At 43.0% G+C, this 23,327-nt stretch overlaps 1 protein-coding gene across 1 annotated transcript in view; it reads right to left on the bottom strand.

Moving 5' to 3' along the window:
• Positions 1 to 23,327, bottom strand: part of SLIT1 (slit guidance ligand 1) — an 899,254-nt gene that overhangs the window by 234,000 nt on the left and 641,927 nt on the right. The window contains exon 13 of the mRNA XM_078643589.1: positions 10,446 to 10,589. Within this exon, the coding sequence (XP_078499715.1) occupies positions 10,446 to 10,589 (144 nt within the window). The remainder of the gene's footprint in view (positions 1 to 10,445; positions 10,590 to 23,327) is intronic.

Raw genomic sequence — 23,327 nt, 5'->3', positions numbered from 1 at the left:
CAATATATACATTTGCTGTAATTTTTTTAAAGGGTGTGTATGTATATTTCGATTTATAATACAAACAACACTTATATTTGCCTACATGTTAAAAATGTTGTAAGTTGCCTACCAAGACGGAATTGCGCTATAAGTTATTTTATGCAACATACAAATGGGATTACTGTGAATTGTTTTCAAAGATTTACACCATGTATTCAAAGATCCTGGAAAGTCTCAAGGGGCCGTTGGTTGAAAGAAAAGGGTTCTACCTTTCAACAGAAACAGGTGCCGAATAGCTAGTGACAGCTTGTACTCTACAGCTAAATCCCATTTATGAGGTTCAAAATTGTGCCGCAGGATGACATTTCAAGGATGATATATGGAGATTTATGAAGCACTTTTGTGGTTGCAAACCCTTCAATTTTCATAATAACAGGGTTTGCAACTGCAAATGTACAAGTTGCATTGTACTAAAGGTATTTAGCAAGTAAAGAAAAGGTCTTTCTGACTTCACAAGTGCCTTTGTGGCTCATTACAAATGGCAAAGAGAAGGGTTGTTGTAAGGGTGATGCTCATCCTCACTGAGAGTTGCAATGATATGCCTCAATGCCTTGTAACCGTAATTGTGGTTGCAAACCATTGAGAGGTTATAGACACCCAGTGGAGTAGCAAGGGGGGCGGTCTCCCACCCCTCCCTGGTCTTACCTGTGGCCGTCGCATGCAGCAGTGGCAGGAATCACCAGCACCACGCTCTTGATTTGCCCGCCGCGGGCGGCTAACGCGAATCTATGACAAAATATCGACCACAAAAATATCTACCTACAAAAATATCGCAACAAAAATATCGAGGACAATAATATCGAAAAAAATATATCGATGTCAAAAATATCGTTTTAACAATGTAATATTAACAAAATAATACTTATAAATGTAATAAACATATTTAAAAATATATTATAATATTTAAAATTAATAAATAATGTAATAAAAACGAATAATAATACAGATATAATACATAGTATATACTTCATTAATAATAACTCTAAAATAATTATTTTAATAACTTATAAATAAATGAAAATATAATAAATTACAAATACATTTATATACATAAAATATTAATATAAATAACAATTAATAACAATGTAAAACTAATTAAAAAAAATACATTTTGGATAGCGTACGGGTAAAAATTACTATTCCCACTCCAGAGAGTGCAACAGTAGGGAAAGTGTTGGATAGCGTAGGGGTAACAATTACTATTCCCACTCCAGAAAGTGCAACAGTAGGGAAAGTGTTGGATAGCGTAGAGGTAAAAATTACTAGTCCCACTCCAGAGAGTGCAACAGTAGGGAAAGTGTTGGATAGCGTAGGGGTAAAAATTACTAATCCCACTCCAGAGAGTGCAACAGTAGGGAAAGTGTTGGATAGCGTAGGGGTAAAAATTACTATTCCCACTCCAGAGAGTGCAACAGTAGGGAAAGTGTTGAATAGCGTAGAGGTAAAAATTACTATTCCAATTCCAGAGAGTGCAACAGTAGGGAAAGTGTTGGATAGCGTAGGGGTAACAATTACTATTCCAACTCCAGAGAGTGCAACAATAGGGAAAGTGTTGGATAGCGTAGGGGTAACAATTACTATTCCAACTCCAGAGAGTGCAACAGTAGGGAAAGTGTTGGATAGCGTAGGGGTAAAAATTACTATTCCCACTCCAGAAGAGAGTGCAACAGTAGGGAAAGTGTTGGATAGCGTAGGGGTAAAAATTACTATTCCCACTCCAGAGAGTGCAACAGTAGGGAAAGTGTTGGATAGCGTAGAGGTAAAAATTACTATTCCCACTCCGGAGAGTGCAACAGTAGGGAAAGTGTTGGATAGCGTAGGGGTAACAATTACTATTCCCACTCCAGAGAGTGCAACAGTAGGGAAAGTGTTGGATAGCGTAGGGGTAAAAATTACTATTCCCACTCCAGAGAGTGCAACAGTAGGGAAAGTGTTGGATAGCGTAGAGGTAAAAATTACTATTCCCACTCTGGAGAGTGCAACAGTAGGGAAAGTGTTGGATAGCGTAGGGGTAACAATTACTATTCCCACTCCAGAGAGTGCAACAGTAGGGAAAGTGTTAGATAGCGTAGGGGTAACAATTACTACTCCAGAGAGTGCAACAGTAGGGAAAGTGTTGGATAGCGTAGGGGTAAAAAGAACACACTTATAATTAAACTGTATTTTTTAAATAATAAAAATATTAACTATTAAATAAATATAAACCATTTACAAATACCAATACATAATTATTAAAAACATGATTAGAAAAATATTTTTTACCAAACAAATTAATAAAAAATACCATATAATAATATTTAATTACCAATTAATAATTAATTAACAATTATATAATTAACAAAACAATTAATTAAAGAACATTATTACTTAATTACATTTAAATTACTTCCCACCCTATTCCCCTATAAACCCACAACAGAACATAATTATCAATTAATCAATTAATTAAAATTAATTACCAATTAATTAAAAACAATTATCAATTAATTAAATTTAATTTATAATTCTTACTAATTAATAATCAATTTAACATAATTAAATTACTTCCCACCCTATTCCCCTATAAACCCACAACCCGCTACAGAACATATTTATCAATGAATCAATTAATTAAAACTAATTACCAATTAATTAAAATTAATTACCAATTAATTAAAATTAATTTATAATTCCTACTAATTAATAATTAATTTAACATAATTAAATTACTTCCCACCCTATTCCCCTATAAACCCACAACCCGCTACAGTACTAAAATACAAAATTTAATTAAATTACATAAAAATAAATTAAAAACATAATAAATACATAATATTATACACAAAAATAATTTAAAATTCGATATTAGTAACATCGAAATTATTAACATCGATATTACTGACATCGATATTTCAAACTTCGATATTACTAATATCGATATTAAATCTATCGATATTACCTACCATCTATATTATGTCTCTTCTATATTTAAACTTCGATATAATTGTATATCGATATTTAAATATCGATATTTTGTCTGCATAGCGGCTAATGCAGGGACCGCCACAGGTGGCATAAGGCCTAGCTACGCCCCTGTAGACACGCAACTTGGGTTGATAGCCCATGTACAGAGAGGAAGTGTTTCCACCTTGTGAGTGGTAGGCATGTGCCTGAGGGTTAAGTGGGGGCGTGGGGGGGTCAGTGGCTCTATACAGCCGTTAATGATATGCACAATGTCATTCCCTGCTCTATTTTTTTTTTTAAAGCAGCCTTTGTCCTTTTCTGGGATGGAGGGCTGTTTAAATTTTTTAAAAGCAGGTTATGCAAGGGCGTAATTTAGGCTGGGTGCCCCACTTGACCTATATCCCTGCTTTCACAACTGGTCACAAAATGTCTTCTGCCTCGGACATAATTAATGAGGCAGGAGGTTTGACAACCTCCTATGTATCTGCATTTTGCAATGCGACTGTCTAGTAAATCGATTATATTGGAAATGATAGGGCAGGTCGCAAACCTGCAGCTGTAGAATAAAATACTGACTGATTTGCGACCTGCCATTTATATAGCAAGCCCTTATAGTCTTTTAACTTCCTACTCAGGCTGTCTTGTAGGTTCTTCAATAGTGCACATATTATTAGGTGTGAGACCACTCAAAAACATATTACACATTTTAATCAAACTATTAAATGTGTGCAGTGTTTTAAACAATCTAAACAAAAATAGGTTTAGCTGAAGTAAAAAACATGCACATTGACTTTTTAGAGATTTTTTTCAGCAACGTAAATTACATATTCCAAGGCATGTTTTCACTTATTCTACTGAAAAAAACCTTCAAATTGACTTTGTGCAACGGAATCTTTTTAGAAAAAGGCTTTTGGTAGACAATTACTCCAAGAGAGTGAGTGAACAAACAGAACCATAATATTCCAACAGCAAGAAATGCAGTTATGAATTTGTTCTATATGCCGGAATTAACATTTCAGTCAGCCCAAGTTGTTATGCTGCTCCTCCCTTTCCAACCCTCACTAGGTAAGTTGTTCACCTCGGTACCTCTAGGCCACAGAAAATCCAGATCACCTGCAGAGACCCTCAAGATTCCATACTGTGGGCTGTCATGTTCCACCTCTACACCGAGCTCTTTGGGGCTCTTCCCACCAATAACAGCATCAAAATTCACCAGTATGCTGAAGATACACAGCTCTACTTACAGTCTCCTCCTCTCCAAACATCTGACACACCAAACACGTTTGGCACCGCTTTCACCCATGGATGTTGAGAACCTACTTGAGGCTGAACCCCACTAAGGCAGTATTCCTGCTAATTGCCAAGACAAACAAGCAAGTACTAGTTCAAACCTGATGACCTGAAATGTAATGGGTTCTACCCCAACTTCACCCAATGCCAAGTCGCTTTGTTACATCGTGGACACCAACGTCACCCTCAATGTAAACAATGGCAAGAAAATAAAGAAGACCTGGCACCAGCTCTCCTACTGAAGAAAGTGAAACAGATACTCCTAGAATGGGACTTCAGAACTTCTGTTTAAGCCTTCGTACTCACACATCTGGGCATCCCCTACACTGCAGAACAACTCATCCAGGTGTGAGAAATATGATCATATCAACCCCATCCTGATAGAACTCCATTGGTGCCCCACCATCTTTGTGCTCAATGCCCACCTGCAGCCAGGATACAATCAGACTGGATACAAAGAAGTTAAAACAACAAGATTACGAATTTGGTCGCGCAAGCGGGTGTACTGCAGACGCATTTGCTGCAAGTGGTTTTTACTTGTGAAACTTTTAACCTGTGAAATTTTAAAATTGTATAAAAGTGTTATTACCTGATCTGGCGCGCTACTCCCCGGTCCACCGCAGCAATTTCATGCTGATTGCGTGGAGGGAGGTACAGCGCTCGCACTTCCGGTTTGTTCCGAGTTGAGCAGCCATGTTACCGATGATGACGGTCTAGTCTCCCCCCACCTCCCTGACTACGAAAGGGTTGAACACTCAGGCGCTCGACAGATTGATTACGAATTTGGTCGCGCAAGCGGGTGTACTGCAGACGCATTTGCTGCAAGTGGTTTTTACTTGTGAAACTTTTAACCTGTGAAATTTTAAAATTGTATAAAAGTGTTATTACCTGATCTGGCGTGCTACTCCCCGGTCCACCGCAGCAATTTCATGCTGATTGCGTGGAGGGAGCTACAGCGCTCGCACTTCCGGTTTGTTCCGAGTTGAGCAGCCATGTTACCGATGATGACGGTCTAGTCTCCCCCCGCCTCCTAATCTATTTAAGCCTCGGTTTTTCCGCGCAGCGGTAGCGCCTTGAACGCGCCGAAGAGGCGCCAAAGAGAAACCAGTCTGCGCCAGTCCGCGTCCAGACGCCTCGGGGCCTCGGTTTCAGCCAGATGGCAGGTCGTCCTATTACATATAGCGCCCCTACGCTGCTTGCTCTACGATCTTTGGGCACCCCCTCCTGCTCCCACTCACTTTCTCCCCAGTCTGTTAACACCGGCTGCAAAACCTGTGGCTGGTATCCTACCACCTCCATGCCAAGCAAACATTTTTCTACACCAACAACGAAAATGTTTCTTCTTAATTGTCGGTCCCTCCCAAAGCACCACACTGAATTGGCTTTATTGATCGAGGAACATCATCCGGCAGCCCTTTTTCTAACTGAGACATGGCTCCAGTCTCAAGCAGATCCCACAGTAGTAAGGGCTATTCCACAAGGATACACCCTGAAGCGCCTTGACCGCCAATCAGGTAGGGGTGGTGGACTGGCAATTATTTATAAAGAGAACTACAGATGTCGTGTTACTTCTATATCCACTTTAGCATGTGAAAGTCTCCACTTCTCCCTTGAACTCTCCCCCACAACTACCTTTTCTGGTATTCTGGTCTATCGACCACCGGGCCCTCTCGGCGACTTTATTACTTATATAACAGAGCTAGCTGCTAACTCAATGCTCACCTCAGCTAATTTCACCTTGCTAGGTGATTTAAACCTGCATCTAGACGATCCCCTGAACGCTACTGCTAACAACCTTCGGTCAAATTTTCAGGCCATTGATATGTCTCAAAAAGGTTTTCAGGTGACACACATTAAAGGTCATCTTTTAGATCATGTCTACAGCAATTTAGAAAACTTATTAGTAGACTTACCACTACCGCTACCCTGGACTGACCACTTTTTAATTTCTCTTATCTGGTCAGCTAATACTCCCTCCATCCCACAAACTCATGATAGGCACTGGGGGAGGAAATGGAGTTCTCTTCTACTTCTTAAGTGGCATCAAGCTCTCTCTGAACATCCACCCAATAAAACTAAGAACTCTGACATGGCAGCTTCTAATTTTAACAGCTGGATTTCCACTACATTAGATCAAGTCCTCCCGAAGAGCTCTCTGCAAGTGATACAAAGATCTAAAGTTGCACCTTGGTACTCTCCTGCTCTCAGGATACTGAAACAAGTCTGCCGTAAAGCAGAGAGAGCTTGGAGGAAGGACCGCTCTCAATTGAAGAAACTGGAGTATAGAGTGGCAATAAGGCATTATAAGAACGAAATTAAACTTGTCCAAGCTGAGTTCTATGAAACCAAAATTAATAGAGCAGCTAATTCCCCTAGGGAAATTTTTAAAATTGCCAAATCCTTAATCTCCCCTCCTTCAGAAATTCTGCCATCAGAAGGGGCACAGGCTCGTTGTGAGAGCCTGGCCACCTTCTTTTCCCAGAAGATTCAGGCCATTTATTCTCAACTTTCAACTGGTAGTGATGATATGACGTCTTCTGCTACTCTAGACTCTGACCTCCCCGCACCTTGTTCTTTAGTCGCTTTTCCACTTCTGGATCCTAATACTTTAGATATATTGGTCCATAAAGTCACCTCAGGTTCCCCAAACAACCCAGCCCCTCCACAGACCTTAGTGAAAGTGATTGACACTATCCGCCCGTTCATTCTGGAGGCTCTTAACACCTCTATTACCCCCAACTCTGTTCCTGCCACATGGAAGTGTGCGATGGTAAGGGCACTGCTGAAAAAGCCGAATTTGGCCCAGAACAATCTGTCCAACTTCCGCCCTATCTCACTGCTTCCATGGATGAGCAAATTGTTGGAGAGGCATATTAATAAAATCCTAGGGGACTATCTGGAGTCCAACAATCTTCTACAGGTCTCCCAGACGGGGTTCCGTCCCCAGCATGGTACGGAAACTGCCCTTCTGGCAGTGACAGAGGCAGCTAGAGCTATAATGGATCAGGGAGGAAAAACAGCCATTATACTCCTTGACCTTAGTGCCGCGTTCGACACCGTGAACCATGCCACACTATTACATCGTCTGAAGGGCATGGGGGTGTCGGGCGCGGCCCTGACTTGGCTGACCTCCATCTTGGATGAACGTTTTTTTCAGGTGTTTGAGGGCGAGGTGGCTTCATCAAAGCATCCACTTAGCTGTGGGGTTCCGCAGGGCTCCTCCCTGAGCCCCACACTTTTTAACGTCTATATGCAGCCTCTAGAGAAGATAGTCCTCCCCTTTGGTGTGCGGATTGTCACCTACGCAGACGATACCCAACTTGTGGTCTCTTTGGACCACGATGAGGGTTCGTCTAACACCTTGGGCCCTTGTCTGGAGGCTGTTGCTAGGTGGATGCGACTCTCCCACCTCAAACTCAATGGGGAGAAGACTGAGATCATGGTGCTGGGTAACCCCTCCCCTACCTCCTTAGCCTCTAGCTGGCCTTTATGCCTCGGTGTCCCCCCTCCTCCTAAAGACCAGATAAAGAGCCTGGGAATCTGGCTTGATAGAGCGCTGGATTTTTCAGTCCAAGCCACTAAAACGGCTTCCACTTGTATGGGGTTAATGAAAATGCTCCGTAAAGTGCTCCCCCTTCTTCCTTTCCAGGCGAGAAGGGTCATGGTCCAGGCCCTGATACTCTCTCGCCTGGATTACGGAAATGTTTTATATCTAGGAGCCCCGGCAGCAGTGACTAAAAAACTTCAAGTCACCCAAAACTGTGCGGCCCGACTATTGTTTAACATCCCTCGCTGGCAATCAGCAAGGAAGGCTTTAAAAGAACTCCACTGGCTTCCTGTGGCTGCCAGGACACAGTTCAAGGCCATGTGCATTTTGCACAAATCTTTCCATCAAACTGGTCCGGCGGTTCTGCGCCCTTTAGTGCTACCTTACTTACCACTCAGAGCCCTTCGTTCGGCCTCACTGCATTTGGCAACTATGACAAAAGTCAGAAAAGCCCGTTGGGGTGGCCGCTCCTTCACCAACACGGCGGCGAAACTTTGGAACTCCCTGCCCCTAACGCTCAGACAAAACAGCAATCGAATGTCATTTAGGAGTGATTTAAAGACTTACTTGTTCCCAAAAGCGGACTAATGTCCACCCAGGAGCCCCGACAAACTAATTCAGTCTAAAGCGCTGCGAGGCCTCCGGGTGGTTATGCGCTATATAAGTGGAATTTTTCATTTCATTTCATTTCATTTCATTTCAGGTTACAGCCCTTCTCCATCAATGCACTAGAACAAACTCCCTATATAAACCAGGAGCGCTCCAACCCCACTCCAATTCCGGAAAGAGTAGGGGCCAGATGTAGGTAATCCCAGATTACCGACTCTTAAATACCGAATCATACCGATTCGGTATTTAAGAACTGGCAATCGGGATGTAGGTATTTTTACCGAATAAATTACCGAATCGGGAACATTCGGTAATTACCGAATCGGTATTTACCGATTCGATAATTGCCATTGATTCCTATCGGCCTTGAGGCCCATAGGAACCTATGGCAATTACTGAATCGGTAAATACCGATTCGGTAAAATTACCGAATTGACAAAGGGGACTGGGTGTCACTTTGACACCCTGTTGCACCCCTGATTCTGGCTTGTGTGCCATGTGACACACATACATGCCCTCAGGGCATGTATGTGTGCCACATGGCACTGGTGTACATGCACAGATGTGCATGGACACAGGAATTCGGTATTTACCATGCAATAGTATTACATGGTAAATAACGAATTCTTAGGGGCCTGTGGCACTGTTTCCAGTGCCACCTACATATAGATTTACCGATTCGGTAAATTTACTGAATCGGTATTTCCCAGAATCGGTAAATTTACCGAATCGGTAAATTTACCGATTCTGTAAAATATAGGCCCCTACATCTCAATCACCAAATACCGGTCGGTAACAGCCGAAATCGGCCGTTACCGACCGGTATTTGGTGACCTACATCTGGCCCTAAATGAGATATCTCTTTAAAGGGCAGTACATCATAATAAAGTAACAGTCCACAAACCATCTGGCTCTCAAACCACTTGTAGTCTGTAGCCTTTTCCTTGACCCTGTAAAGAATTCTGCTTTCTTGACTAGGTTCATGATATAGAAATACTGCCTACATACATTTACACATTTACGCATGAACTAGCCCATCAGGTTTCAGACTGAGGCAATCAATGTGGTATAATAAGTATGCTCACTGACCACCAGATGTTGATGGCATGAACCCTTTGTCTGCACTGGTTGCATTACAGTCCTCAATACTTTCTATGAACCATATTGACTTAATGTCATATTATATCAATCATTTATGATTTGGTTATCAAGGAACCATTTTATGTGCACAGACATTTTCCACAACACATCTGTCAAAAATCTAAGTCTACCTTATGTTCAATTTCTGAGAATTTCTATCTTGATTGTACAGTGCTCTGAAAACCCGTTTCAGGTGAAGTTTGCGCTACATAAGACAATAAATATATAAATAAATACGTTTCAGTAATTGCAGGGCTTGCAGAACTGTGTAAGAACAAGATGCGCCTCTGTGAACTGCCTCATTAAAATATCCGTGGAGCTGAATTCTTTAAAACGTTCCCAGAAGTTCTCTCAGAACATACTTAGCGCATAAACCATTAACTGGAAACCAGATGTTGTTATTCTTATGGTCTTGCCCAATCAAGATTTGAATCTTCTTTGAACTTTTTAAAAGCTTTCTGACAACAGAGCAAGCACTGTGAAGCACAAAGTTTTATTTGATAGCAGGGCTAGGGAAGCAGCACTCTGGGATGTTAGGCCTGACCCTAAAATAGTCACATTACCCGTATGCTAAAGAAAGAACTGTAACATACAGTAGATATGTTTAAAGCAGATAAACCAAGTACATGTGGCGCATTCCATGCCCATGTCCCTTTAAAGGACCTGCGTCTGCCAGTCTATATATCCCAATAAATCAAATAAATTTGACACATCTTCCTTACCGTAGAACTCATCCCAGCTTCTGGACAGGAATATGAGGATTTTTTGAGCTCGATATGAAATTACACATGCAAATATCTGTAGGGTTCACAGCTATTGATATCTCATACTGTTTTATCGGCACTGCCCCCCTGGTGCTGAAGTAGGTACTCACAGCGTCTGGATTGCGCGCAGGGAACTAAATATTCCTTTCGCCAGGCTCTGGATCTTGTTGTCATACAAAGAGAGCAGTGACAGGTTCTGCAGGTCCTGGAAGGCATCGGCTCTTATGCAGTTGATTTTGTTGGCATTCAGAAGCCTGCACAGTGAGGAAGCAGAGAGAGATGGGGTGAATAAAAGGTTGGAGGCGGAAGCATTGTTTTCTATAAAGTCATTAATCCTGTGCATTTTACTTTCAGGGTCCCACGTTTAAATAGCTGGAGTCAGGGCTTTAAGTGGGATGAAAAAAACTGGGGGATGTCTCTCCAAGGGGCATGGCCAGTGTACTTAGGGGCGTGGCTTTAAAACGCTTACACTAAAAATCTGTGTTTAGCATAGTGTGCCGCCCGACCTGTATTTTGCGGTTTCTGTCATTGCATCCAGATATGTGATACAACAAGTAGCATCATACCTACAACAAGTCAGGACTATTGGCTCTGTCAATGGTTATTAGTTGCATAAGATAAATAATCTGCAACTATGGCTTGTTACATATAATATTGAAAAAGCTACCAATTAAAGCCCTGGTGACCCTACCACAATGTTGCTGCTCTTGCGTTTCAGAAAGAGAAGGGAAATCCAGAAAGAAAATTACTCTTTAAAGGATTTCCCGTCCCTCACAACGCTCACCTGGCATGACGTCCTGTCGTACCTTCTCCACTATTGAGAAGTGAGCAGTGAGGGGAGCGCACATCCATGTGCTTGCTGTCTCGAAACGGGTCTCTATTGGACTGTTTTGCGCCCTGGCACTTTTTTCCGGACTGCAGTGACAGCAAACTGCTGTCACTGCAGTCCGGAAAATACACGGACCGCCTGTGCCAGGGCTCAAAACAGAGCCCGATAAAGACCCGTTTTGAGGCCCCCTGAAAAAAACTGCCGGTGCTCAGACCCGGTGAGACCGGGCCCACTTAAAGCCCTGGCTGGAGTGCTTGACTGGTCATGGCTGCTGTTTGGTCATACATTTAATTCTGGGTGTCAATGGAATGAGAGGAGTAAGCAGGGGCGGCTCCTCGTGAGAGTGGCGGAGCAGTGCAGCACTGCCAACACCCCCCCCCCCGGAAAACCCCAGAGATTTAAAAAAATGGTAATGAAGTTAATTTATTACCATTTAATTTTTCATCCACCTGTCCTGAACCCTGTCACTGTCGCTGAGTGGCAGCAGGGAGCTGTGCATTTCAGATTAAAGTGCACATGTATTTTTGGACGGCCGTCTTGTGACGGCCAGGCAGCATTTTAATCTTCTCTAATCTGGGTTAGAGCAAGAGCAAGCCTCCAGAGACCTCGGGAGCGCAGAGAGAGGCCGCTCCCTCCAGTCCTGGCGCTGCTCTGATGCTGGTGAGAGCAGAGTCAGGATTGGTTAGGGGAATTTGCTGGTGACCGAGCAGAACATACACGGAGTGAGGAGGACGTTGTGCAGCAAGCAAGGTAAGTGGTCATTTCTTTTTATTTACACTTACCACCCACCTTGCATGCATGCACACAGCAGTCACACATTTGCACCCCCCTCCCCCGACTACTTGCAAGCTGCTGCTGAGAGTAAGAGAATGAAGGGAACAGAGTTTCTAAGGTTGATAGGCTTTATACACATAGATGCAGATTACCGCCAGTGATGCATGGATGAACATGTGATTGACAATCACATTACCACCCAATCACATTTTTGATTTTGTCCGGTTGCATCCTGGCAAGTAACAGTCAGACTTCAGAGCTCTTATGCACAGATATAAAGTATGTCAGCAGCCAGGCCTCAACCCGACCTCCCTGTGCAGGAGGAACAAGGTTAGACTAGGCCTGATTAAGAGATGATTATGGCATCCGATATATAGCTGAGAACGATAATTATCATTTATTCTAAGTGTTTGGGAGATACCGCACCGATGTTGCTGCTTACTGCACGAAAATCCACGTCATGATGAATAACGCATGGTTTTCTCCTGCTACACAGCAGCAGGTTTACATTTAACAAAGTGTTTACATTTAACAAAGGGTGAGACACTTAACGCACCCACTAATTAATGGGTGAGGTAAATGCCACCCAAGTGGGAATTCCACCAATGACTAAAGGGTTGTAAAACTCCGCCGAACTTTATAATAAGGGCCTGAGATTGAATCATGAAATTGAATTAAAGGAGGGGCGGACACAGCGTGTTACTGCTGAGTTTCTGCCTCGTATCTCACAAATCTCCACCAGGGGCGGTGGGTGACATGTGAAAGTGGTGGGGCGCAAAGTGATTTGCATACAGCACCGTAGCGAGCGAGGGCAGTGAGCGAGTCCGAACCCCAAAAGGGGGTTTTGAGGGATTACCCCCCCAAGAAAATTTTGAAAAAAGAGAAGAAAAATCGTGCATTTTCAAGCAAATTTGAGAAAGCAGGAAGGTTAATAAAGCAATTGTGAAAGTGCAGTTATTACATTAATAGATGGCATAACATAGGTAGCTGCTTATTCAGTATAACCACAGAGCTTCATACATTCCGCTCAGGTGCTGAATTCAGACTATAAGACTTTCATGGAAATCTCAGCTCTAAGAGTAGAAGAAGTTGCACAGCAGTTCTAGGGTAATCCAACAAAGACTGTGTGAAAACATCATAACGCTCCAATTCTTTCCTTACAGTTTGCATGCAGCTCTTAGATGACTGTTAATAGCTCGCTGTTGTTGTATGTTAGGATTTTAACATACAAACTGCAAGTAACAAAAGCAGTGACTCACCACTGACCTATTTACATCATATGCATTTAGTGATCTGCATCAGGTAAATGTTCTTTGCAGCAGGCACATTAACCTCCTGCGCTGCCACCTGCTGCTATTTCACTACTGGGACCACAACTTGTGAAATGCAATAATAAAATTAAGTTATTTTTTTTTTACTTGTAAGCAGTCAAAGGATAAACAGCCCAGTAGGTGACAGGAAAAGATTTAGCCTGATTGCTCTATATAAAACTCTGAGGGAAAAAGAAAGCTAACAGCTAGGCCTCTTACTATGAAGAGTATTGTAAAGGGTGGGAATAGGCCCAGATTTCAAACCTTAGCAGAGATGACAGAGAGCTGACAGGCCTCCACTATGCGAGAGATCACAAAGTAATGCTGTTTGCTGAAGACGTATGGCTAACCCTTACCAACCCGGAGGTCTCACTTCCACAACTACAACACCAACTAGGTAAATTCGGAAAGGTGGCAAGCTTTAACGTTAACAAAGCAAAATCCAAAATTCTTAACCTAACTCTCTCAACAGTGGAAGTAGCGAATGAAAATACAAATCCAAGATGGGCAACCAAACATATTGCCTGCATACTTGGTGACAATCGCAACATCTACATTGACCCTCTACACAAGTAACATACTCCCAATGCTGATGGAAATACAAAGCAGCAGACTTAGAAGATGGGGTACACTCCCAGTGGCCTCGCTTGGATAACATCAACGCATTCAATTTGAATGTCTTATCTAGACTTTTATTTCTATTCTGAGCCCTCCCACTTATCATTCCAAGCACATTCTTTGCAACGATAAAAAGTGTTTTCTTGAAATATATATTGGGGGGGAGAGACACCGAGAGCAGCAAACTAGGTGCTTGCCGGCCAAAGCAAAAGGGAGGCCTGGCCCTACCTCAGCAGATGTGAGTGGGGGTAGGCCCTACCCCCACTCACATCTACTCAGGTTTTCACTCTCCTACTACGCTATACTCTCCTGCACAGTGTGATCACGCACTATTCTCCAGCACCAACCATGCCCTGACCTCCCGCAGTGAGCGTGCACTCATCCGCGAGGTGAGTGATAGTGCGCTCTCTCGCCGCCCCACACCCCATGGAGAGCGGGCGGTATCCCGTATCCTCGGCGGCTGCAAAGCCGGGCTCCGCAGTGCTAATGTTGTAAGCTGGGGTTACTATATAGTGCTAGGCTGTGTGCACACTGCGGGCTCTGTGTGCATTGCACTAACTTCCAAACAAACTCCCAAACCGCCGGTGACTTCTGCCAATCAGGTCCGGTCACCTCTGTGCGACGAGGTCACTTCCCCTGTGGTTGCAGAAACACCTTTTATTCTTCTTAACCAGCTATGGACGCTAAATACCCCCCCCTTCCCCTCCCATTTACAGTAATTCACTTTGGGAGTCAGGCTCTAAGCTCTGTAAACATAGAAGCGCAGGTACTCACTATTCAGAATACTTATTTGCTCTTGGAAACTGCACGTACTCTCACGTTAAACGTATTACAGCAGTGGTAAGAAGTGCAGGTACTCTCCCTTTCAAATTTAATGTAAGTACTGTAAATTGAAGCTTTTGGGGACCCTTTCGATATGTGAACTGTTAACTAAATGTTTCATAAATTACGGTTCTTTCTTTTAATCGAATACTGCCGATTATTCAACCCACATAGTGTGCGCACGTCCAACGATCTGAATAGCACACGATTGCAGTAAGCACATTATCAGGGGAGAGAGAAAGCAATTAATACAAATGAGTGGGGAGCCACGAAATGGAGAAAGTGGATTGGGGTTACATATGAGAGAGTATTAAAAGAGAAGGAAGGGGGGGAGTAGAAAAGCAACGAAAGGATAAAAGTGAGAAAGCGTTAAGGAAGAGGAAAGGGAAAAGATGCACAATTAAGGGAAATGTTATAAAGTGGAAGCAAGTAGTAAACAAAAATATGCAAAGAGGCACAACGTCATACAGAATAAACAGATTAGAGAAAGGTCAACAACCTGGGAGGGAAGGAATAATTCCGTTGCCACATGACTGCAGCAAAAATAATGAGGGGCTTCAGATACTAAAAACCTTCGCAATTAAAGGACTTTGTCAATATGCCCAGAGCAGAAAATGATTTCAGATTCCGTGGGATACTTGATCTAGAGTCCACTAAGGTATGCGGACATCACTGATTTGCCGCAGGTCGTACTGGAATCCAAAGCACGTGTTTGAGGCAGTACGAAGTCATACGAAATTCACAATAGTAAGGAGACCATGATAAGCTCCAACCTGGCGTCAACAGCAAACGGAGGACGCGGAGGTAGTGTGTGGAGGCAACGTTAAACACATGCTTTGGGTGCTTAATGTTGGCTTTTAATTTCTCAGACGCAGCCGCTTTTCTTTGCTTTTTTCTCACTAGTGAAGTGTGCCAGAAGCTCCATATTGCCCCTGTTCGGTGTATGCCAAGAGTTTTTATTGTCAGATGGTTCAGTTGCATGCGTGTGCTTTCTTACTTTCACCACAAGATATTTGCAGACCGTGACCAAAGGCTACTGAAATTACAATAATTAAGTGGCTGGAAACCAGTGTGATAGAAAAAAAAACAGGGCAAAATGTGCAGTCTGAGTGAGAGAGAGTCAGCATGAGATATGAAATGGCTGTAGTCAATATGACTGTGGGAGTGGCTTACGTAATGCGATTCTGTACACATTACTTTAATGTCCCACGCCGAAAAAAATGTATATGAACGTGCGTAATGTAACTAGTGCTCATGTAACGCGCTCACAGAGCAGCAGAGCACCCCTGTCGCAGCTGCTCCAACCGGAGCAAAACAGCGGGCCTTTTCCTGTTATGGGCCATGAGTAAATTAAAGGAAGCAGAGTTAAAGGCGCAACGGAGCATGAGGATTTTGAAAGTAGTAGGTACCGGGCCGGCCAGTCCGAGGAGTCAGACAAACTAACCAGCGGAAACAAAGGCAAATAGCAAAGCGAAAACAAAGGCAAATAGCAAAGCGAGAGTGATTTTGGGGATTCTGAAATCCTCTCACTTTAAAGTCAGAGACAGAAAACTACCTATTGTCTGGCATTTGATCTCGGTCTTTCAGTGCACAGCAAATGTGAGGAGGCACAAAGAATTACAGCCCTGTTACATAAACAGAAACAAACACAAGCAGGGCAAGAAACATCAATCTGGTCAAATGCTCTTAGAGAGAGGGGATAGTTAGTACGTAGTTCCTAAAAAGATGCTACCTACCGGGTACGTGCCACGAAGTTCAACGCACGTCACGCCTTTCTCCAAGTCCCTTGAACTTGGCGGGAAAACTCTCGTAGTTAGTTAAACTTTCTCTGCAGTCGTACTAGGCTAGCTGGTAGTCACACACGGTCGTCTCTGCCTGCGCACGAGGTGTGGCGTCGTCACGAGCTGAGCGCCACGTCACAGCAGCGCGTAGAGGAATGCATCCCGGTGAAATGGCCAATCACTGCATGGCTTCACTGTGTGAAGCCATGCAGTGATTGTCCATTAAGTTGTGGCTGAGGCAGTGTGTGCCACCCCCACGCGTGGCATCCAATGATGGATGCTGGGCGGTGGACCAGCCAATCCTGGCGCTGCATGCAGCGCCAGGATTGGCTAGGGGGGCACATTTGCTGCTCGTCCTGTCGCCCCTTGTAAACCCGGGCTAAGGCAGGCTTCAAGTACCCCTGTTTCCCCCTGGGGAACTTACAGTGCGCTTGCTTGGGCAAGTTGGAACCCAAATTGCACTTGCGCACTACGGTCTGTCTGCTGCAGCCTGAGTGTGTCTGTCACTCAAGTGGCAGCAGGCCACCCCCCCTGCGCAGTCCGAAATCGCCGGGTGTGTCCCGGCGGGTCAGCGGCTGACTTGCAATCAAGTTGCTTACACAACACTTGTACAGACAGAGTAATTTTATGTTAAAGGATTGCGGCGGCCGCGATGCGGGCCCATGTGGCACGTGGGGCTACGCCCCTACACCCCAATGGACGCACATCTGGCTATCTGGGCTGGGTTGAAATTAGTGGACAGTGAAATTAACATTTCTGAGTTCTCCCCGTTCGCGCGCTTTAATGCTTGGTTCCGCGGGTGTTTACAACATTTAGCGTAGAGTTTAAATTAACGAAAATTACTAATGTCACCTAACATGCGTGCTGCTGTGTACTCTCTGCAATAGCCGCTCTCTTGCTTTCTTTCACACTATCTACGTCACTCACGCACAAAAGTGTGTGTGCTAGATTATAAACTGTAATTTGCTAATAATCCGCAATATGTCTAGCTCCCTCGGGGTCAGAAGATCTGAAGATCTGTAGTAGCTGACAATGGAGCGTAAACGAGAAACTCAAACACATAAATAAACGAATAATACATAAATCAATAAATAAATTAATTTGTTATATTATGTAACCTAAAAATCTTAACTGGTCGTCAGTTGCTTTAATTTGATACGGTGGGTTTCCTAAAATATGTGCAAATCACAACCCAATTTAAAAAACAATCTGCTTATAAATTAGCCAGGAAAACACACTAAAGCCAGAGTAATATCTGGCTTATACAATTTCACAAAATTGATGGATCGTATAAACCAAGGCACTGAGGCGTGGGGTAATTTCACAGTTTCTTTGCCAATCACCAGTAATCTAATGCCAACCTTAGTGATCGGTGTGCTATTAACGTTCATTAATCTTTTGTGTAAAAGAAGAAAGGAGTAGACTGAACCAAGACTGAATCAACCCCCACAACATTAGGCACATTTCAAATGCATATATCTTTCTTTTTTTTATTACAATAATGGCAGTGCTAGTGAGTCACATACAAAATGGAGTGAAATTACATATGAGTGTTTTTTGCTTGGGAGTGGAACTCAAATGACACGGATAACAAACAATTTAACGGCTTTTGACTTTTGAAGTTGATAAATTGAGGTAGCCTGACAGCCAGTAATACTTGGTGAAATGTCAAACTTGTGGGCTACAAACGCACAGTGTTTATAGCCCTGAGGTAGTGAACGAAGCACAGACCGATGCCCGGCTTCGTCCATGAAAGTGGGTTGGGCGACTCTGCTCTCAAGAAGACTTGTGGAAAATAAGAGATATCAGCAATATGTGTTTTCAAATCAATTTATATTATCGTTTCAAAATAAGATAAAAATATTATGAAATAACCGATTATCAAAGAAGCATCAGCTTCTAATTTCTTGAAAAAAACATCTTTGTCACTCTTTAAAACTATTTTGTTCGTTTTAGTAAACAAGCTAATTGTGTGGCTTCTGGAAATTCATAACATTTGCAACAAAAGATGAGAGTTTGATCTAAAAGATAAAGACTCGGGCGACTTATTTATGAGAGACTTGCACTGCCGGAGCGTCACTTTTGCTAAAGGTCCGGCAGCGCAAATCTTTCAACCATATCTATGAGGCTATGAAAAGCCACTTTGCATGGTGTCATAGATATTAAGGGTGGGTGGACAACTCCGTTCCGCCCACGGAATGTGCAGAATTTTACCTGTTCCGCGTTCCATGAGGTAGGCGGAGCAGGCAAATCCCCGCACACTCCGGACGGAGCGGAGTTGGCCTCCTACCTGTGCTATTAACAATGTAGTTTATGTTTAAAAAAAGCGATTTTAAGACTATAAAAACTCCTTACCTTATCTGCAGCGCCCCTCTTCCTCCATCGCAACTTTCTCATGAAAACTGTACCCGGGCTACATTGTTAATAGCCTGGGTAGGAGGCGGGTGGCGCGTAGCGGAGCTATGCGGAGATTGTTTTAGTCTCTGTGGCACTCCGCGTAACCCCGCTACGCCCACCCTTAATAGATATGGGGTAAGACAGAGCAGCACAAGTCGCTACATTGCCTTACTCTACGCCAGGGAGGCATTCCATGGGCGTTGCTGTGGGTTTTCCCATGCAACACCAATGGGTTTTGATTTACTCAATCACATAAACCTGAGGCAGTGCCAAAACCTCACACCTCCCTAGAGGTGGCGTAACAAGGAGAAATATTTGTATTTCTCCATGTTATTTCCCCTTTCCTTATGTGCTGCATTCTGCAGCACAGATAAAAAGGAGAACATCTCTCTGGATTGTTTTTGGGCAGGAAAGTGGCCCTTCCTGCACAAAAACTATCCTGCATGCAACACAGACACCCTTGTACCATGGTGCATGGGTGCCTGTGTTGGCACTAGGCAGCAAATTGAGCTTCAGCGCAGGGGGGAAGGACAGTAATGCACCGTATTTCATAAATATTGTGCATTCATGCCCTTTCATATTGGTGTAGGACAGCTTAGCAAGAAGACTTGCGGTGCTGCTCTATGCCAGTTCCCCATAAATGTGGACCTTGACTTGTGGCCAACCCTCAGTGGGTTATTTACTCATGATTTGCACTCTTGCTCGCATGGCACAACACAAAGCAAAGGGAATGCAAAGCATTGAGTCACTTTACATACCATTATAAAGGCCTGCAAGGGCAGTGCAAAATTGTGCAGCACAAGTGCTTGTGCAGCTTGTAGCAAATCTAAGGCAACGTTTCTCACTCTGAATATCAACTTTTCATTTTGGATAAATGCATTATTTTTGTTAAATGTCAGCATGCCATTCTCTGAATATACACTCTTTTTTTAACAAATGCCAGCTTTTAGTTTTCAGTAAAACTATTTTCGCCCAAATATTAGTTTGATAAAAATGTGATAACATTTGTTTGTTTCTAACCAGCACTGTATGTTTTAGCAACTACATTACCTCTTTCCTCCAATGTCCACTTGTCATTTTCATTGGTACCATACACTAATTCAGATTTCCCCTGTACACTCTCATATTCCAAAAGCTTCACATGCCCTGATTCAGTCTAAAATGTCCATATACTGCAACATATACCCATGCGATCAGCATCATCGATGCATTTATATAGTACACAATATCCCAGGGGCCTCTTGGCTCTGTTCTTCATGTCAGATGCCACGATCGGGTGTGCCTCAAAGTCTTGCCACAAAGGAAGATCACTGAGTGGTCATCTCAGTGATTTCGAGAGGCTATTCCACAATGCAGGATCCTATATGGAGAGAATGTTCTGACAACCTAAGATTTGACACGTGGGAGGGAGAGATTATTATTGTTATTTATACACTGTGCAATGACCATGCAGGATGTCAAAAAGGAAATTTGGTTGCACATGTTTTGTCTGAATTTATACAGCCAACAAGTCGGTTTGTTTGACAGTCTGCCAGTGACTGGTATACAATGCAGCAATCTTCTGGCTTGTGCAATACGTTGTTTGATACCGAAGTCTGATATCTTCCTCCCTACCTACTTACCTATCTATCTACCTAAGCCTGATAGCAAGAAAATTGGCATTGAGCAATTTATGGTAGAAATACAAATATTTGAACTGTATCTCTATGAATACTGGTAGGCAATGCATTTTTGCTAACAGCTGGCTGATTGTTTCTCATCTTTACACTATTAAAAATTAGCCGATCAAATGCAATTGGAATAATTTGCAGTGTTTGTATGATTGCTAGGAAGACTACAACGATTTAACATAATGCAATCATAGAACGAATGCAACTCGGCACTTCTATTTTTTCAGAAATTGGCCGGACAAATTGGAATAATTTTCCTTAGAGTCTTTAGAGTAGCAAACATTTGTAATTTCCAAACGCAGCTCTTCTCCAACATAAACCAAATGACTTACACTACTAAAACTTCAGTTAGTTTAGTTAGGATTTATTGGAAGCTCATCCTGGCTCATCCGTTATGCCAGTGCCACCGTGCATGCCTGAAACTGTTTCTGAATCTCTGCTGATGGCAATTAAGACACCACGGGATATCCATCCATCTCAATATTTGCACGTCACAGCATTAGTGGAGGCCTAGGCTGGTGACACGGCTATACTCACATGTCATGAAGAAAGTATGCAAAAAAGAAGCAGGAGCTCTGGATAGTTCCCAGGTTTTAGGTGGAGACCCACACCTTTATATTGAAACACTGTACAACACCACCAACACTGTTCATGTGCTCACCTTAAATGTCGGTTTTTTAGAGCTTTTAAGCATTGGAAAAGCAGAGTGCCATCCACGCAGAGGTAGAAAAGTGACAAAGCCTTTTGGCATTTTTGAACATGAAGAAAGTACTACGCCCACAATTGTAAAACTTACAGATCATACTTGATTCTGATCTGGACATGATTTCAAAACACGCAAGGCACATATTATCAGCACTAATATAGGCATTTCTGAACTGACTACTTCTAGTGAATTTTTAAAGGTTATTTATTTATTTATTTATTATGGAGAAACCATGTCCGATATTCTTCAGAATGACACTTATTCCGAGTCAACCTCAAGCGAAAGCAGAGCTAAAGAGTTCAGTTTTCAGAAGTTACCTGAACTTCATGTGGTTGGATTTAGCACTTGGGGTGTGGCCAAAGGTGTTCAATTACACTCTGATCGTAAACAAACCTGAAGGGTCAATTTACAACCTTCACTGGAAAAAACACGCTATCTATTAAAACAAGCATTGGAAATGCAATAGGTCTCGCATTAGAAAAGTTGGAGCTATTGGTCTTGTAAACGACAAATATTTTATTTATTTGCTGGTTTTTAAAATAGCTAAATTGATAGCTTTGTCATTTACAATGGCAATAGTTATAACTTTCGTGAATGTGACACATATAGCATTTGGAATGCAACATGTTTTGTATTTACGTGACTTAGATGGCAGCTCTGGTCGTTAAGCCACATCTCTAGAGAGCAGGAGAGTGCAGCAACGTAAAAATCTAACATCTTGTAATAAGGACTAGAGCCAGGAAGAAGAACGTGGAGGCAAAGGCGTGATCTTTATAACAGTAGTGAATGGGTCTGTGGGGTGCAAGAAAGGCACATAGCTGAGGTATACGAAGGAGCAAGGAATTGTGTGTGTTGTGTGCCTGGGCGTGTATAGAGAGAGTGTGTCTGCTTGTGTGTGCGCGGAGGGGAGAGGGGGTGGGGGAAGGGGGGGTGGGGTGTGTGGAATGGGGGGGTGCCCGCAGTTTTGCTGTTCCCAAGAGCTGAAAATCGCACCTGTTACTTATTACAGATTAGTAGACTTCGGAAAGATGAGAGGCTGGGTCGGTCCTGTTAAGATTTAAAGTCATGGCACGCAAGTCATGCACAAATAAGAGCAGCGAGCGCTCCTCTTACAAATCATCGATGTTAGAGCAAAAGGTCTGTAAAACAATATAATCAATCAAATTAATATCAAATAATTTCATATATTCATCAGTTAAAGAGAATAAAAAGCAGATGGGATAGATCAACCGCGACTTCAGAGCGGGTCAGAATTTTTAATATCATTGTAAATGGGAGCAATTACGGCATTAATGCAGGACATTTGAGGACATTGCAGATCCACTTGATGCGGCTTGTGTAGGGAGTTGTTTTGCTTTACAGCTAGATTTACGCTACTTCACACGTGCTTTCATATATGGGCATTGCTTCTAAGGTCTGTGTGCAACCTGCAAGACTCTGGCTCGAATCTTGGTGTCCCCCCGCAGCTTTTAATTATTGCTAAAATTCGTACCATTAAGGGCTCATTACAAAGTTTTTAACAAACCCCTTGAGACCGAGAGGGATGGACGAGCTGCTCTCCCTGCTGCGCCCCTCACTTCCCTACTTATGACCGGGTGACTGTCGCTGGTTTTCCATACCTAGGGCAGGGAAGGGGGCGGATAAAAAAAAAAAAAAACAAGACGGAGGGAAGGCAGGCCAGCACTGATCTAGTTACTGTGGTCAGACAGACGGGTGATTTTATTAGAGCCACCCCGGTCACAATGGAAGGAGACACGTAAGTAATTGTATCGGATCGAGGACATCGTGGTCACGCCAATTCTGAATGAGTTCAGCAAATTAATGACATAAAAATATTCACCTTCCTTAAATTAAAACATCACAGGGAGCATAATTTTACTTAAAAGATGGGCTATGAAAGAGAACAGACACTCCAAGAGCACATGCGTGTTCAGATATTTTTTTGTAAAAATCAGCTTTGATGCATGATTGAATAACTATGTAAAAAGACGGAGGGAAGACAGAGAAGGGGAGGGGGGAGGAGAAATGCGACACGGCGGGCAGGGGAGGGGGCGGAGCGGGGGTGTGGGAGGAGGGAGAGCGGAT

Source organism: Lissotriton helveticus, chromosome 5_1 (assembly GCF_964261635.1).
Source record: "Lissotriton helveticus chromosome 5_1, aLisHel1.1, whole genome shotgun sequence".
Lineage (NCBI taxonomy): Eukaryota > Metazoa > Chordata > Amphibia > Caudata > Salamandridae > Lissotriton > Lissotriton helveticus.
The sequence above is the reverse complement of the archived record's forward strand: the minus strand, read 5'-3'. Positions and strand labels throughout refer to the sequence as shown.